The sequence below is a fragment of the Manacus candei genome, unplaced genomic scaffold, assembly GCF_025592945.1.
Source record: "Manacus candei isolate 608988 ecotype Guabito, Panama unplaced genomic scaffold, ASM2559294v1 h1tg000057l, whole genome shotgun sequence".
NCBI classification, from domain to species: domain Eukaryota; kingdom Metazoa; phylum Chordata; class Aves; order Passeriformes; family Pipridae; genus Manacus; species Manacus candei.
The window spans coordinates 5,790,531-5,806,276 of record NW_026138105.1 but is presented as its reverse complement, the minus strand read 5'-3'; the positions used below and the strand labels follow the sequence as shown (position 1 = coordinate 5,806,276).

At 41.6% G+C, this 15,746-nt stretch overlaps 1 protein-coding gene across 1 annotated transcript in view; it reads right to left on the bottom strand.

The window, feature by feature from the left end:
• The window catches only part of PTPN1 (protein tyrosine phosphatase non-receptor type 1), a 33,332-nt gene that overhangs the window by 3,667 nt on the left and 13,919 nt on the right, over positions 1-15,746 (bottom strand). Inside the window, exons 2-7 of the mRNA XM_051802800.1 lie at positions 6,734-6,824; positions 5,317-5,417; positions 3,856-3,954; positions 1,983-2,120; positions 1,294-1,503; positions 476-637 (exon numbers count right to left, since the gene is read on the bottom strand). Coding sequence (XP_051658760.1) covers positions 476-637; positions 1,294-1,503; positions 1,983-2,120; positions 3,856-3,954; positions 5,317-5,417; positions 6,734-6,824 — 801 coding nt within the window. The remainder of the gene's footprint in view (positions 1-475; positions 638-1,293; positions 1,504-1,982; positions 2,121-3,855; positions 3,955-5,316; positions 5,418-6,733; positions 6,825-15,746) is intronic.

Sequence of the window (15,746 nt, the reverse complement as noted above, 5' to 3'; positions counted from 1 at the left end):
ACAAGAACTCCAAACCCAAGCTACATCCACTAGACACAGAACACATCAGATACAAATGCAAGAGATTCCAGTCTACTTCTCGAAAACTTAAATAGCACAAAATAGGATCTGTTTCGCTGGAGTTTTGCTTATCACAAAAAACCTGATGAATTTAATCATAATACTTAGACTTCTGCTATATTAGAAAACTTTTATTATCTAAAATGCCAGCAGCTACACCCTGGTCACTGTGCTGGAAAGCACACAAGGCACCTGTTAACTCACAGGTACTCTCTGGAAGGTTCTTAAATACAACACTTCAGGTTGTGACAGATTGTAAAGCACTGTGTTGAAGAACCCCATAATATAAAAATGTATTGGAGCTGAAACAAGCACCAAGCTTGAAGCTTCTTTTTCTCCTCCCCATCCCACACACTTGCTACAGTTCCCATGGAGCTGCAGCTCCTCCTTTGGCTGAGCTGCCCACAGCACTCACTTGCACTGAAGCATCTCCCATGATGAATTTTGCCCCTTCAATAACAGCCAAGTAGGAGAAGCGGAGCTGGTCTGCAGTCTGGATGAGTCCCATCCTGTACTTCCTCATTTCCAGGAGAACCTGCTTGACATCCACAGAGGAAGGATCTTTCCGTTTGTCCATCTGAAAAACATGACACGTGCTTTATGTTCTGGTGATGTTCACTACAAGGACTCATCTTGTGGCAGGGCCTTCACACTGCCCTTCCCATTACACAGTTAATGAACTCACATCAAACTGGTATGAGCAGCTTTTTACTGGGCTTCCAAAAAGACTGAGGGGAAACCAACGGGACTCCAAAATGTTGTCCCTTTCCCCCTTTTTTCTTTTTAGTGACATTTTAGCCCAGGCCTGACTTGGCTTTCTGTAGGTCTCATGCAGTGAGAGAATAAAGCCAAGAGAATTCCAGCCTTATGTTGAAGTCAGGACAATTTCCTCCTGCCCACAAGTGCAGGTGACTCTGTAAAAGCAAACTCATCAGATGGGCTTTGCATTGTTTCAGGACAGACATCTAAGTCTGGTTAGTGTGGTTTTCTCTTAACCATGAAGGCAAAGCCTGTCTTTGTGAATCACTCTGAAAACTAGAGAGTTCTCTTCCCCAGACCCCAAATGGCCACTCAGCAATGAGACCTGCCTTGGAAAACACTCCCAAAACAGCACGAGTGAAATCATGGAAATCACGGCAACGACACTTCCCAGGCCCTGCCACAGCTCTTGTAAGGTTCAAACCACTCCCAAAAATACCTCTGCAGAACCAGCCCACGGGAAGGAAGCCTCACCAGGAGCAGACAGGTGTCCACCAGGCAGAAGGTGCCGGACCTGCCGATGCCGGCGCTGCAGTGAACCACGACGGGGCCGTGCTCGGGGCTCAGCGAGCCCGACTCCCGCACCTTGAAGAGGAAATTGAGGAACGAGGCCGGGGACTCGGGGACACCAAAGTCAGGCCACGTGGTATAGTGAAAGTGCAGAATCTCCCGAGTTTCCTGGGTCTGGAAAAACAGCATTTGGGAAGCTTTTTAGAGCAGACACACGAGTCAGGAGTGTTGGGAACTGCTGACTGAAAGTCCCACCAGGCTGAGGGAGCTTTTGAAGCTGCACAGCCAAGAAACTACAAATAATTATAATTAGCTCTTGTTGTGAAGGTCTCTATTTGGGGCACAGGAAACTGGATAAGTAAATGCACTTCTTTACAAGATGGTTTAGTCTTTTCAGTACAGCTCAAAAGCTTCTATTGCTCAGTGTACAGCTGAGACACAGAAAAGCCTCGAGTTTCCTCACGTATGTTAAATAAATACCTGAGAGTTTCCTGTCCACAGCACACAGACTGAGACTGAGGAATAACCTCATGCAGAATCACCAAATTCAGTGCAATTCCTGACCATCTTTTCCAAGTCCCTGCTGCTCTCAGGAGGTCAGTCTCTCCCTGGGAGAGGGTCAGGGATGGGACTGGATGAGATCCTGTACTTACGGTCGGGTTTTCCAACTCCAGCTGTCGTACTGTGTAATAGGATTTTATATCTTCAGATATCAACGTGAGTTTCAAGTTTGTGTCTTCAAAAAACATTTCTTTCTCCTCTTTCCGTGGCCAGTACTGTGCACACTTTATCTAAAAACAAACAGGAGCCACACAAATGTCATTTATGTCTGAGTAAAAGGTAAGGAAGAAACATCCTTAAATACAACCTTTTCTTACGAGACAATTTCTTCATCTGCTTCTATTATAAGGACCAGAAATTACAGTGTGAAGACTATCAGTCTTCCTTTATGTTGCAGAACCACATCTCCACTTTTGTATGAGTCAAATTATTTTGACCTTGACTAAACTCATGAAAACACCTAAGGACTGAGGGTAGGTACCTGAAAACTGAAAGAGTGTGAAGTTGTGAAATCTGATAAAAATCTCTGAAGTCGTTATTTATTTTATATTGTGTCAAACAAACAAACAAAAATCTAATAACTAAGTACAAAAGCTCTCATAACTGCCTGTCAAAATCTCAATTTTAAGCCTACTCTGCATTTTATTACTGTCACATCAAAGACTTAAGCTTCAAAAGAAGAGACAGATATTAACAAGAGCAGAATACACTGTGAAAAGTATTATGAATTCTGTGAATAAGCTACATATAGGAAATGATCACATTGCTAATTTCAAGGGTAACATCAGATGAAATTTTGAGTTGCTCCATCTACTCACCACAAAAAATAAAAATAGCAGTGAGATCATTTTGATTTTACATGGCACAGTTTAAAGGTGAAGTGCCAAACAAAAAACCCCTGTGTTCAGCAAACATTCCCATTACCTACTTCTGACTGAATTTCAATTTTCTTATCAAAAGTCATCCAGAAAGATTAGTTTTGCAAAGATTGCTGCATGCCAGGGCCTTAAGTGAGCCAACCAAAAAGAAGGGTAGCACTGTGTTTATTGGGGTGTAGAATGCACTTATAATTCTCTGCACTTTTTTTTGGTTTTGCAATAAAGACACAGCAATTGGCTTTGGGTCTGATTTCTCCACAAATGTGTCTGCAAACAGTATTTTGTTGTCCACTGTGAGGCTCCCAGTGCTGTTTGCTGAGCAGTGCAAGCAGCCTAAGGGATCACAGGCACTCATTTTGTTCAAAACTGAGAATGTGCTGAGAAAGAACAGGAATGCTTGGAAAGGAAGAAAATATTGAAAAATACGGTTACTGCATCTCTTCTGAAGATTAAATGTCACCTGCACTACAAAAACCAGCAAAACACTTAAAAATTAAGACAGCAGTTTATTGAAACACAACTCATTGCCCAAGAATTTTCCTGATTATTGGGAATTTTTTCCCAATGATGCAAAAGCATGTACCACCCAGTTATCACTGGTGGATACCCAACATCCTCACTACCCCTCCTCCAAAGGTCTTTATACTGACTACACTGCAGCATTCAACTTTTAACTGGGCATTTCTACCACTCTTTAAAGCTGCTTTTGTCCCAGATTTGCAGAGCTGACAGGCCTCTTTAGGGATGACAGCTGTGGAACCAGCACTGAGGCAGAGCTCTGAGCCAGGGAGGAAATCCAAGCCTGATGGTTCCATCTTCTCCACCATCACAAAGGCCAAGGCATTTCCTCTCAAGGCAGCAGTTTCTCCACCTGCCAGAGGAACCCAAACTTTCTACTTATCTGGTGGTAAATTATTTAAAATAACCCCAATTCGCCCAAGTATTCAATTCCAGGCATAATTTCTTAGATGAAATTACTGAGCAGTCACCTGTCCCTGTTCTCTGGGTTGGTTTTAGTTGGGTTTTTCATTAAACAAAAACCTTAAAGATGTGCTGAGCACAGAGCTAGACCTGGGTAAGTACTTACGGATCCCTTTTCCATCACTCTGTTCAACATGACAACACCACGGCTTTTCTGTTCCCAAACCATCTCCCAAAAGTGACCACAAGTATTTGGCAAAGGTCCCTGCAGAGACAGAATGCCCAGAAATAAGCATTATTTTCTTTGATTGTCAGTGCACTGTTCCCCAGTAACAGTTACTGTGCTGGGCAATAGATTTAGACAAGTAACAAGCAACTTCTCATTTAAAACTTTAAAAAAAATGCAGTGAGACAGCTCTAAGTTCCATGTTATGAATTTTCCCATGAAAGCATGGTTCATCTTTTCCCCCACACACATAAGAGGAAGAGAGATTGAGTCTCATTTGCGAGAACAGAACTGGGAGTGAAAAATACCCCATTTTCTTAGGAAAGTATACAAAGGTCATGGGGAAATAAAACCCCTCTGTCTAACTAAGAGCAGAATTAACTACTCTGCAATACATCAGCCTTATTCAGGATACTTGAAAATTACCTGACTAAATGGATAAACACTCAAAACACTGAAATGATGCCAGATCAGCAACAAATTACAGGGTTTTCCAGAATCTTCATGGATCTGCTCTGGGACTGAATGAAGTGATAACTCCTTTTAAAGACTACTATCTATTTCACAAAGCAGATTTCCCTCTAACTTCCTGTTTGTCTTGTGTTTCTTTGCTATTTTCCACTCCAAAGCTCCTGTTCTGAATTTTGGGCAGCACAAACCAGCGTTATTGTGCCCTGTATTTGCTGTCCATCCCTCTACTCAAACAGAACAGCAAGGCAGGGTCCTCAGAAGGAATGGTCAGATTTAAATAAAGCCATTCAAAGCCAACAAATTCTGGATCAGAACAGAGAACCTGTACCAGTCAGCTGCACATTCAACTATCCCACATCCCAGTTCAACCCTGTGATCAGCCTCCCCTGTCCTGATCAGGGCAATAAGAGCTGTGTGCAAAGAACCATTTCCACACTGGATCTGTACTGTCCATTTCTTCTTTAGGAGATTTATCTTTACTCTCTACAAACAGGAAGGAAGAGCTGTCACTTGAAAAATATTAATCCCAGTCTACCTTAATCTAAAGTGTGGGAGGAAGGGATAAAAAAAAAAGTCAAGATCAGAGATCAGAACAGTCTCCATGGAATATTTAGGACAAACAAGAATCCTGGCACAGTTGCTGGCTCTCAGAATAAAACAACAGGGTATCCGGGTATTTTTAATTTTTTTGTATAGATAGGGGTGGAATTCACAGATTCAGGGAAAAGCAGCCACTGCCCTCCTGCCCCCCACACTCCCATCACTAAAGTCTGTATTTCATGGCTTTCCTCTCTCATATTCTGTGCATATGTTTATGCACACAGAGATGTGTATATGCACTTAACTGGCTTTACAATAAAGAAAACAAACAAAACTCATGAAAAAACTCCAACCACCACATGATTTTTATTAACCACTGCCAGCAATTACCTGTGTGAGAATGTAGCTCCTTTGGGCCTCTTCCATTTTTATCAAACTAGCATTGATATAGTCATTGTCACCTTGGTTTAGCTTAATTCGACTGTGATCAACTGCAGCATAATTAGAAAACACTGGTTAAATATGTATATGCAACACAGCAGAATCCATGCACAACCCCATAAGGTGTCAGGGTCAAAAAAGCTGAAAAGGGCTTAATAACCCCAGGTAGTTCAGGTGTTCCCTGGGCTTGTAACTCTGGAAATACAACGTAGGTACTGCAAGAACAGCACCACAGCAGAGGAGTGAACACAGGCTGCTCCTCACCTTCCAAGAACACACTGCAAGAATGAAGCATTTGCATCTGAAATAATCCCCACAGTAATCTGCAAACCAGACCACACTGACCTATTTGTACAGTTACCGAGTTACTGGTTTTAAATAAATAGAATTACACAACTGCTTATCTCTTGCAGCTTAAACATTCAAACCCAGCTTGCTCAAGGATTCCCACATTTTGCAAGAAAGCCAGACTGGAAGCAGTTTTATCTAAAGGCAAAAAGGGAACCATTTCTTACTCACAACCCCAGATATTAGAATTGTTTAGTAAAACAAACAATGTGAACATTACTGTTCTGGTCAACTGCCCCAAAGGCTTCAGGAACTTTTAAGCACCAAGTACAGAAGTTCTCTGCCACACAGGAACACTGTGGCCAAGGACAGAGGATGGAGATTTGCCCCATAACAAGGCCAGTCTAACACCGCTGCTGCAGCAGCCCAAGCTCCCAGGATGCCAGGCCTGGGCAAGGCTGGGTGGTACTGCCTCTGTTCCTGGGGCCATGGAAGGAAAAACAGGCTGCAACCCCCAACTGAGCCGTGCCTTGTCCAGGCCACACTTGCTCAGAGATGCACTTCCCACCGGAATATGAGACCATAATCATTTCAAAAATACAGGTCTCACTCTTGTAGCATCTCCTTTGCCATTGTCCCCTCCTCTGTTTCAATTAGCTCAGATTTCTCTCTAGCAGTCATGTTTTATGCTGCCCACCTCCCACAAGGGGCAGTGCTGCCACCTGTGCTGACCAGCAGGATGCCCTGGGGAGTGAACACACTGCAGCACAAACCACCCCTGCAACTGCAGCAGTGCTGCTTCAGCCACCCTTCCTCTCTAGCAGAATTCAAAAGCAAGTTTCTTTTGTCAGCTTTCTGCCCACAAATACAGACTCTACTGTATGTTGCTCTAGTATAATCCTATGGATATAATGGCATCCTGTGACATCTGTCTCACAAATAAATACATTAACACAGAGAATTGTCTTGGATGCTTATCCACCTAACAGAATCTTGTCCTTAAAAAGAACATTTAAGTGTTAGAAGTCATTAGAGGTCAACAGTCTGTTACAAACAATGGAAATGAAAGTGTACTTACAGGGGCTGACATCTCTGTACCTATTTCTATTTTTGTTTCTGGGATGTTTGGCCACTTTACATGGAAAATCACTGGCTTCATGCCTGATGTCCTGAAACAAAAAAATAAAGTGTTAGATCTGAATCCATCAAATTTCATACCACTAGCTATTTTAAGACAAATACCCGTGTGACTTCACATCTTCATGTGTGGGAGTTCTGGCCAGAAAACACTTTGGGCTTCAAATTAAGAACCGAGTTTAAATGTACCAGAATACAACAGTAACATTATTTCTGTATTAAAATACTATTAGTTTGCATAATAATGAAGGAGAACATTTAACAGACATTATGCCTTTACGCTCCTGATGGAGCAGGGTCTGTGTCCCAAAGCACTTTCACATAAACTGCTTTAAGCACTTGTTTGCAGCCTCAGTCAAAATATCAACTGTGCTTCTGACTCAGCAGCAACGAAAACATTCACTGTGATTAAAAAAAAAAATCTTGTCTGCCCCCCTTGGCATCAAACACAGGGTGGTGATTTGTCTAAGATCACTTACATCTTTACCTGGGGGTTTTTAGTAAGATGTCACAAAGCTGCAAATGGCCAAAGTTATTTGTATCCAACTCACATGGTCAGCTAAAACACACCTATCATCTCAACCACAGAACTGGGATTCTTTCAGTTGGGGTTTTTCAGATGCATATGATAGCTCAGCTATCTGAGACAATTTCAGAAGTTAAAAAGAATTCTGCCATCCTTGGACGTTAATCCCAATTTGTTGAAACAGAACTTCACATTGTAAATAAACACTGTGTACATGCAGTTCTGCCTAAAGAATCATGTACAATGCCAAAGATTATTTTAAAATGGGTTATCTGCTGGAGCACATTACCTGCTTATCTATTCTGCTGCATTACTCAGGTTATGTATCAATTTACACTGAATGCTCCATGTTGAGAGGAGTTCTAATTTACATAAACCTACCCAAAATTAGTACAGTATTCCAAAACAGCTCCTCACTGAAATAAGCCCTGACATCAGCTGCCAGCTTTTTATAACTTAACACATGGCTGCCAGTATTTCTGCTTGTGAGGAATGCAGTCTGGAGAATATGATCTGCACTGCCACAGTCTAATATCTCAAACATGAGGCAGCTAAAATAGGTGTTTTCATAAATGTGTCTCTGACACCAGGTTGGTGACTTTGTATTTTACAGGGGCTTATTCTTCTGTAATGACTGTACAGGATTTACAAGAGACAAGACCAGGGAAATAGGAAAAATGGTTTTCTAGATCTCTGACCACATTTCCCACAGAGCCTACACGCGTTATTTTTTTAAGTGTTAAAAAAAAAACAACCCAACACCAAACCAACACAACTACCCCACCACTTAGGATTCATATTATAAAATCAGCAAAATGCAAACCAAACCAAAATCCCTTAGGCATTTTTCTGTAAATACTGGGCTAAATTAGCAGCAGCCCTAATGTACACTGTTTCCTTTCACAGCATTAACAAATTTAAAAAGAACTGTCCCCTCTTTTAAAAAACAGAAAAGGAACAAATGTTTCCTTACCGAAATGGAATTATAAAAAGACATTCTAATATAAAAACATTTTATTTAGGCATACACATGTATGTGCACATAGAATCCCCTGCCAGTCTCTGAGAGTTCCACAGATTCAAACATCTACATCAAAGTATTTAAGGAATTGATGCTGTAATTTATTGTCCAGGGAATAGAGAGCTGGCTGTTACCTCACCAGTAAATATTAGATCTTTTTCAAGATGCAACAATGCCTAAAGGTCTTGAAAGAATAAGGGAGTTCTAGGAGATGCATAACTCCCACAGGCACGGAGAAAATGAAAAGAAAGAAGTTACTCGTGCTTTCAAGAGACAATTTAAAAAGGGCAATATATTTCTGGAGCATGCTTCAACAAACAGGAAAAAACACGAGGTGGGGGTGGGATGGGAATAAAATGAGAGACCCAGATATGGCAACAGGCAAGCTGCTGCCTTCTGTGAAAATCCAACCAGCACAGAGCACTTCATTTCTGAGTGTAATGAACACGGTAAAACAGAATATCCTGGAGGGCATGTATTCCTGGAGCTCAGTGCTCAAATCCATGCTGAAAGCATGGGGCATACTCTGCTCAGCAACATGGGATAAAAGTGGTTGGGGGTTTTGGTTGTTGGTTTTTTTTCCTTTTTTTTTTGGCTACAGCAGTTGCTAGAACATCTGAAGCGATCAAAAGAATTTATCATCCCAGATCACTTCCAGGATCCAGAGCTGACTTCAGTGAAAATCAGATGGCCTTCAACAGAGAAAATTACTGGGGAGAAACAACCTCGTGCCAAGTTACTACAATGTCCTGTGGCCATGTTAAAGGCTTTCTTGCCAAAAACTTCTGGTCCTGGGTACTGCTGGAGTCACATAACTACTGCTACTCACTGGGGTTGAGGCAGGCTCAGAATATGTCCCTAACAGCACCCCAGGATTTCTGTGCTGGAGGAAGCAGAGTCATACACAGCATGGAATTATTATGGTATGAGGAATTACTATGCTATGAGGAACTATTATGCTATGAGAAATTATTATACTATGAGGAATTATTATACTCTGAGGAACTTGGAGCCAGCGATGCCATAAGAACTGAAGGCAGTGGATGAAGGCAGGAATTGATAAAGTTACGAATCCTGAATCACACCAAGTCACACTGCAGAGATCCTGTCTGTTAAAAAGGAAGCTCGACATTTCATTTAAAAGGTCATGAAACATAAAACTTTAAAGAGGAAGGGCTAGAACTGAAGTCACAGTTTTCCCAAGTCAAATGCTTCGGGTTTGGAGCGTGAGTCACTCCACACCACTCATCTCCTGGCTTTAGGTCCTGTACCCCGTGCAAGTGCCCCAAACACTTCAGGGGTGAAAGAGGAAGTCTGCTGCAGCCTGGTTCTTCAAATGGGAAGTTCCTGTAGCTGTTAATTTGCAACAGTGACTGGAATAAGAAGTCCTTCAGCGATATCCAGAAGGTTGCTCTCAGTTGCACCAATGGGTTCCACTTGGCCCATCACATCACAAGTCCTGCAGCACAGAAAGGACCCGGAATGCAAGGGCAGCCACTCACACACTGCAAGGCTGTGTGGATTTGCATATCAGTATTTCCAGAAGAGGAACTAAAGGTGCAGTCTCAAGGCCTTCAGCTTCATCAGTCAGACTCCCTGGGAGCCTTGCAGCAGGGCTCAATTTGATCACACTATTTAATTGCACCATAAACTCTGGAGCAGCTCAGACTAAGAGATAACAATATATTGTCATTTTAACAGTTCTGTTCCTTCAGGAAGCAGCAATTGCCAAGATCTTATCAGAGGCCACAGAAGTGCACCCAATCCATCTACTTGAGGCAGTCACACTAAGGAAAGCAATTCACAAGTACAAAAAGACTTAAATAAAAAAGTAATTTTAGCTTAAAAGCTTAAAAAAAAAAAGGTTTCCTCTTAAAGTTGGCGCTGAAAAAAAATTATGAGGCTTCTGTAAAAAAAATGATGAGGCTTCTGTAAAAGGTGGAGGAGTAAAAACAAGTTACAATAAAATCAAGTGAAAGGTGCTCTTTGCTGAGGTGTCACTACTGACTGATTTCAGAATGGAAATACCTCAACGATTCAATGAGGTGGCAAAGACCTGCCGAGAAGACCACAAGAAAAAACAAGTAGTACCAAGGGATCCACCATAAACACCTGCAGATGGGAACAGGTCTTCAGATTCAGCATGTAAAGGAGCAAACTGAGTCCCTGAAAAGCAGTGAACTGAGTCCCCAACAAGGGAGCCTTGCTAAGATATAAAGCACACAAAGATCAACTGCTCATGTAACCTGCTTTGACAAGGAAGATTTGATTTCTTATCCTACATTAAGCTTTACATCAGGATATTTGGGCAAGAACAAGAAATGAGGATGTAACCTGTAGGTAAGAAGAAGATAATCTGAAGATCAGATAAATGAACAGACAGCTGCATCACCCAACATTAATCTTAAGCAGCTGCAGAATTTTAGCCACGTAAGTGAAATAAATGTGGATTTTAATACTCCTTGGAAGCATTTTATTTAGTCTCCTAGTTTTGCTCTCAAGTAAAATACATTTTTTTGTTTATTAATCTCCCTGAAAAATAAGAAACCAGTTGCCTGGCATGCCAAGCTTCTTCCTGAAGTCAAACAGCACAGAGAGAGGAAGGGACAGGCTTGTTTAAAGTTCAACAGCACTATTACACCAGGTTCGAGTAAATAATTAAATAAACAAACAAGCCACACTTGCACCATCGTTTTCCTAGAAAGCCCCTTGCTAATTCAGCACTCCAGGGGCAACCTGAACAGGCTGCAGCAATGTGGCTATGCAGAGTTTGTGACACCAGTCAGCTGGTTGGAAGCACGGAAATAACCCCCCAGGAGAATGTAAACTGGGCATGACTGCGATACTAAATCATATCCACACGTGGCACAGTGGATTCATTTCTCCTAGGCCCACATCTATCCCAGCTAGCAGACTGTCTCTCACCACTGACTAGTTTCAACATGCCCAACTGGAGAGACTTTTGAAAGTAAACCCTGCAGTACTTTATTGTACCCACTTTATGGTGGGAGATAACTGAACGCTGCAAATGCTCAATTAAACACCTGCACCTGAACCTACTTACACCCTGGGCATGTACTTCCAGAAGGGGGAGAGACACAGACTTGTGTCATTTCCAAATTTTAACAGCACATTTATTTTGCATGTTACCAGAAGGAAGACAATGCTGAATAAAGCTCTGCAGTCCTGCACAGCTCAGCTGCTCAGATTCTTGTATTGCTCCAACGTCACCTGCAACGAGTGAAAACTGATTTCTCAATTCTGATTTTTCTGAGGGTTGCAGCAGAGCCAGGGAAACTCTAGTATCAGGTTAAAGAATTACATGAGACTTCTCAAATATCAGTAAGTTCAAAACACAGTTTGTCCTTGAAATTTATGACCCATAACAGAAGAAGTTCAGAGCTGCTGGCAGGAACACTCAACTTCTGCTGTTTTGTAGCCATGTACTTACTGCCAAAACAGGAAACAACTGAATGGAGCATCAGCATAAGAAAACAACCCAAGTTCCCTTCTTCTTCATATCCATCCCTATTCTTCCTCCCAGATACTCAGTCTGCTCCAGGAGTGCATCTTGGACATTACTGGAAGGATGGACTTTTGAGAAGACAAAATAGCTTTTTTCTTGACAGCTGTTGTGCAAAAGAAAAGCTTTGCTATCTGTATCATCAAACAAAGTCAGTACCAGGAAATAAACCACACTCTCATTAAAGTGTCAAGAGGTTCTAACTCAGTTACTCTTCTTCTCTAAGAAGAAAAATAACCACGGAGATGAGATCCAGATCTTGATTTGCCCAAACATTACAGGTTTCTACATAAAGAGTTTTGGTTTAACCTCATCTCAAACAGACTGGTGTATCTGACAGCCCAGATATCCACATAACTCCTAGAGGAATTCAGTCTGCTTAGCAAATTCAGACCTTAATTTGTTTGCAGCATAGGTTTTGTGTGAGTTTAAAAATGTGTCATTCTTGGCCTGTAGGGTATTCCAGGCTTCCCAGACTGACAACTGTGGTTATAAACAGAGTCCTGCTTTCCTAGCTACCTAATATTTTCATTCTGACATCTCACAAGCCATCTAAAAGGATTATAGCTTTTACAGAGCTACCACCACCAAAAAAAACCCCAACAAACCACAAGGCTTTGCAGGCTTCAGGGAGGACAAAAAGACACAAAAACTGTAAATACCAGAAGGTAAGGGAGGAATGAGAAAAGCTTCTTCTCACACCTTTCCATAGCAAAATCAGATCACTGTGCTGCATAACCAAGGTATTTTCTAGAGTTCAGACAAGCTGCAAATGACATGTTTCAAACTGGAAAGGACAAGGGATGCACTTGAAAACACTGCAGATGAAATGGAACCATGGAATAACTTTATTTATATTCAAGAGTCCTCTACTCTCTTTCAGAGATACAGTGTTAATAACCCCAGTTAACGCTAAGAAAGCAAGACTCTAATGCCATAAATTCTTGCATAATCCATTACCACAGTTTAATCTTAAGATAAATGAAATATTTTGACTAATAAATAAGATAATCAAATGTAAGACTTGTTTCCTCACCAGGCAGCAGACTCAAGGTCTTACCAGTTAAAAGATGGATGGACCTTTACAGATGCTTTTTCCTTTTCTCCCATTTTTTACCCCAATGCATGTGTCTGCTCTAAGGCTTTTGGTTCTGAACACATCCTGCTCTTCCACTTGCCTGGGCATGCAACTAAAAGAATACAAATTTTCAGAATATCTGGTGTTATTATTCCTACAGTTAACAAGAAATTTGAAAATTGAAAAGCTACTAAAGAACTAGGTATTGTACAGACAGAGAAGGACATTATCATCTTCTGCCTACAGAGATTCCAGGCAGCTGTTTGGTGTTGGATCTACTGTCACAGTTTAAGGCCCTTTAAATCAGTTGGGAAGACTATTAACAGGCTCATGTAATGAACTGTACAGAACTACTGCAATTGCCAAGAGCATTCAAGCACAGAGTAAGTCCTGTGGGTTCGAGGAATAACCTCAGAAATGAATTTGAAAGCAACCAGCCCTGTGCATTTGAGGAGCTGAAGTTTGACTCTTCCTACTAAGCCTCCAGGAAGTTTTTTAAAAAGACACTTCACTTCAGATTAAGACACACACACTTCACATGCACTGAGCTGCAACCGAAACTTGTCTGTGGTGTTTGTGTCCTTTCACCTTTTCCTGGAAAGTATGTTGACTAAAAACCAGACAAACAGCACAGCACTTTAGCAGCTTAGCAGACAAACACCGCAGTCATTTCGCTCAGGACAAACATTTTAGAGAAACAAAATAAAATTACAAATGTTAGATTTATTTTTTAAAAGAGAAAGGCCAACGTTTCAGCAGCTGTTTTACCAGCAGTTTAAACTTAAACAATTGCAGAGCTACCATAGCATTATTTTTAACCCTTTTGCAGATGACATGAGTTAAACACACCTAGATTACTAACTGTATTTTAGCAATCTTGGTCACATTAACAAGACCAGTATTCCCTATGTACAGTGACACCTGCTCATCAATAACAGGCAGGACTTGTTAAAACACCAGAATTGTCAAAGAGAGAAGGGCAGGCTGCAATTCCCCAGTGATCTTCATTTTGTCAAGGTCATTTTCAAATTAAGGTACCATATGTGAGATAGAGATCAAATTGCCTAGCACATACCAAAACCAGCAGGTACCAGAGAAAACCAAATTCAGCAGGAGAACACCATTCCAGCAAGGCCCTGCTCTAAGGGGACACATGCAGCTCCACCACGACACGGCCCATCCAAGCTCCCACAGCCACTTTCCTGTTGTGTTATGAAATTATCCCTGAAAGCATATCACAAACCAGAGCTTCCAAACAAAGGGTGATTCCCCAGGCACTCCAACTGCTATGATACACAGATCATGTTCCTTCCCCAGGGAAAGCCACAGTGCAGGGGTTGCCAGCACAGAGCACCAGCCCACTGCTAAACCAGAGGCTTGTCCTGGGAAAGGAGCTGAAGGTGGTTTAAAGTACTCCCAAAACACCAACCACAAATACACACACAACCTCACCAACTAATTAGCTTTCCCTTCTGTCCCTAATTGAAACTAATTAGGGAGCATCCATGGAGCATCAGGGATTTTAGTTAGGAGTAAGGCCAGGATGCAGGCCTGGGGACAGGTACAGTACCTACAAAATACACAAGACCTGAGCAATACCTGTGATGTGGGATAAACTGCCAGCTACTACAAAGTCATCATCTCTCCTAAATCCATCATTTTGCTTATCCAATAAGATAAAAAAAAATTATTTGTCAAGCTCTGAGGCACTTTCTAGTTCTAATCCTCGAGGCAATCCTAACAGGTCAGAGAAAGAAAAGATTTCTTAAACAGTCTCCTAATGGTGAGGTTGGATTTGTTTTTCAGAGTTTGATTTTATATCCATACATTTAGCAGCAGGACAATTCCCTGAGTAAGATCACAAGGATTTTTAACCCTGGCTTTAGCAAACAGGACAATGCTTCTTACACTTTCCAGCCTGTTCTGCAGCATTACTTTCTGTCACAGAGAGATGAGGTTCCAACAGAAGAAAACAGACACCTCTCCTGAATGGTGCCATTGTGCACATTAAAGTGGTTACCACTAATGAAGACCAAGGAAGTTTACATTCCTACTTGAAAATAGGAAATTGTACGACCTCAGAAATTTTGGTGGGTGCTGAAAATGAATGTTACAGAGTAGGTGGAATGATAGGTGGCTACATAGAGACAATCTGACCAAAGTAAAAACTTCACCCATGTCAGAGGCCTTACAGCACTAAATGTGCCTGAAAACACAAAATCTGTCGTGAGAGCTCCAGACTTCTTCTTGTATTTACTTATCAAGCTCTTTACAAATTCAACAACTTGACTTGGCACCTCTTAACACCTCCTAAAACCACAGTCAATGCAATGAGTAATAGGGAAAGCAGGAGACACTCTGAGATTTATCATCAATTCATTTTTGTTATGCTATTAACACATCAGCATTTGCATGCAAAGGGAAAAGATGGGCTGAATGTGAGAATGTGCACACACATAACCCCTGGCTCATTAGAGACTCAGAGCTGCAAAAATATACTTTTAGGGCTTACAAAGGAAAATACCGCACATTTTTCACATCACTGTTATTGTCCTCTGAATACCCGAATGTCAAGTTGGTTGTTGTTGTTGGCATTATATTCCAAAATAAACATTCACGTCTGCTTGAACTGCTAAAACATTCAAGGGTTTCAATGAGAAGGAGACAGACCAGCGACTTCGATCTGCTCTCCTTCTGAACAGCCACTGGTGTCCTCCCCCAGGAATGGTGCAAACTGCCCCAGCTAAGAAGTCCCCCCCTGAAGACAGGCAGAAGACACCTCTTGGTTGCTGTACTGATGCTACTT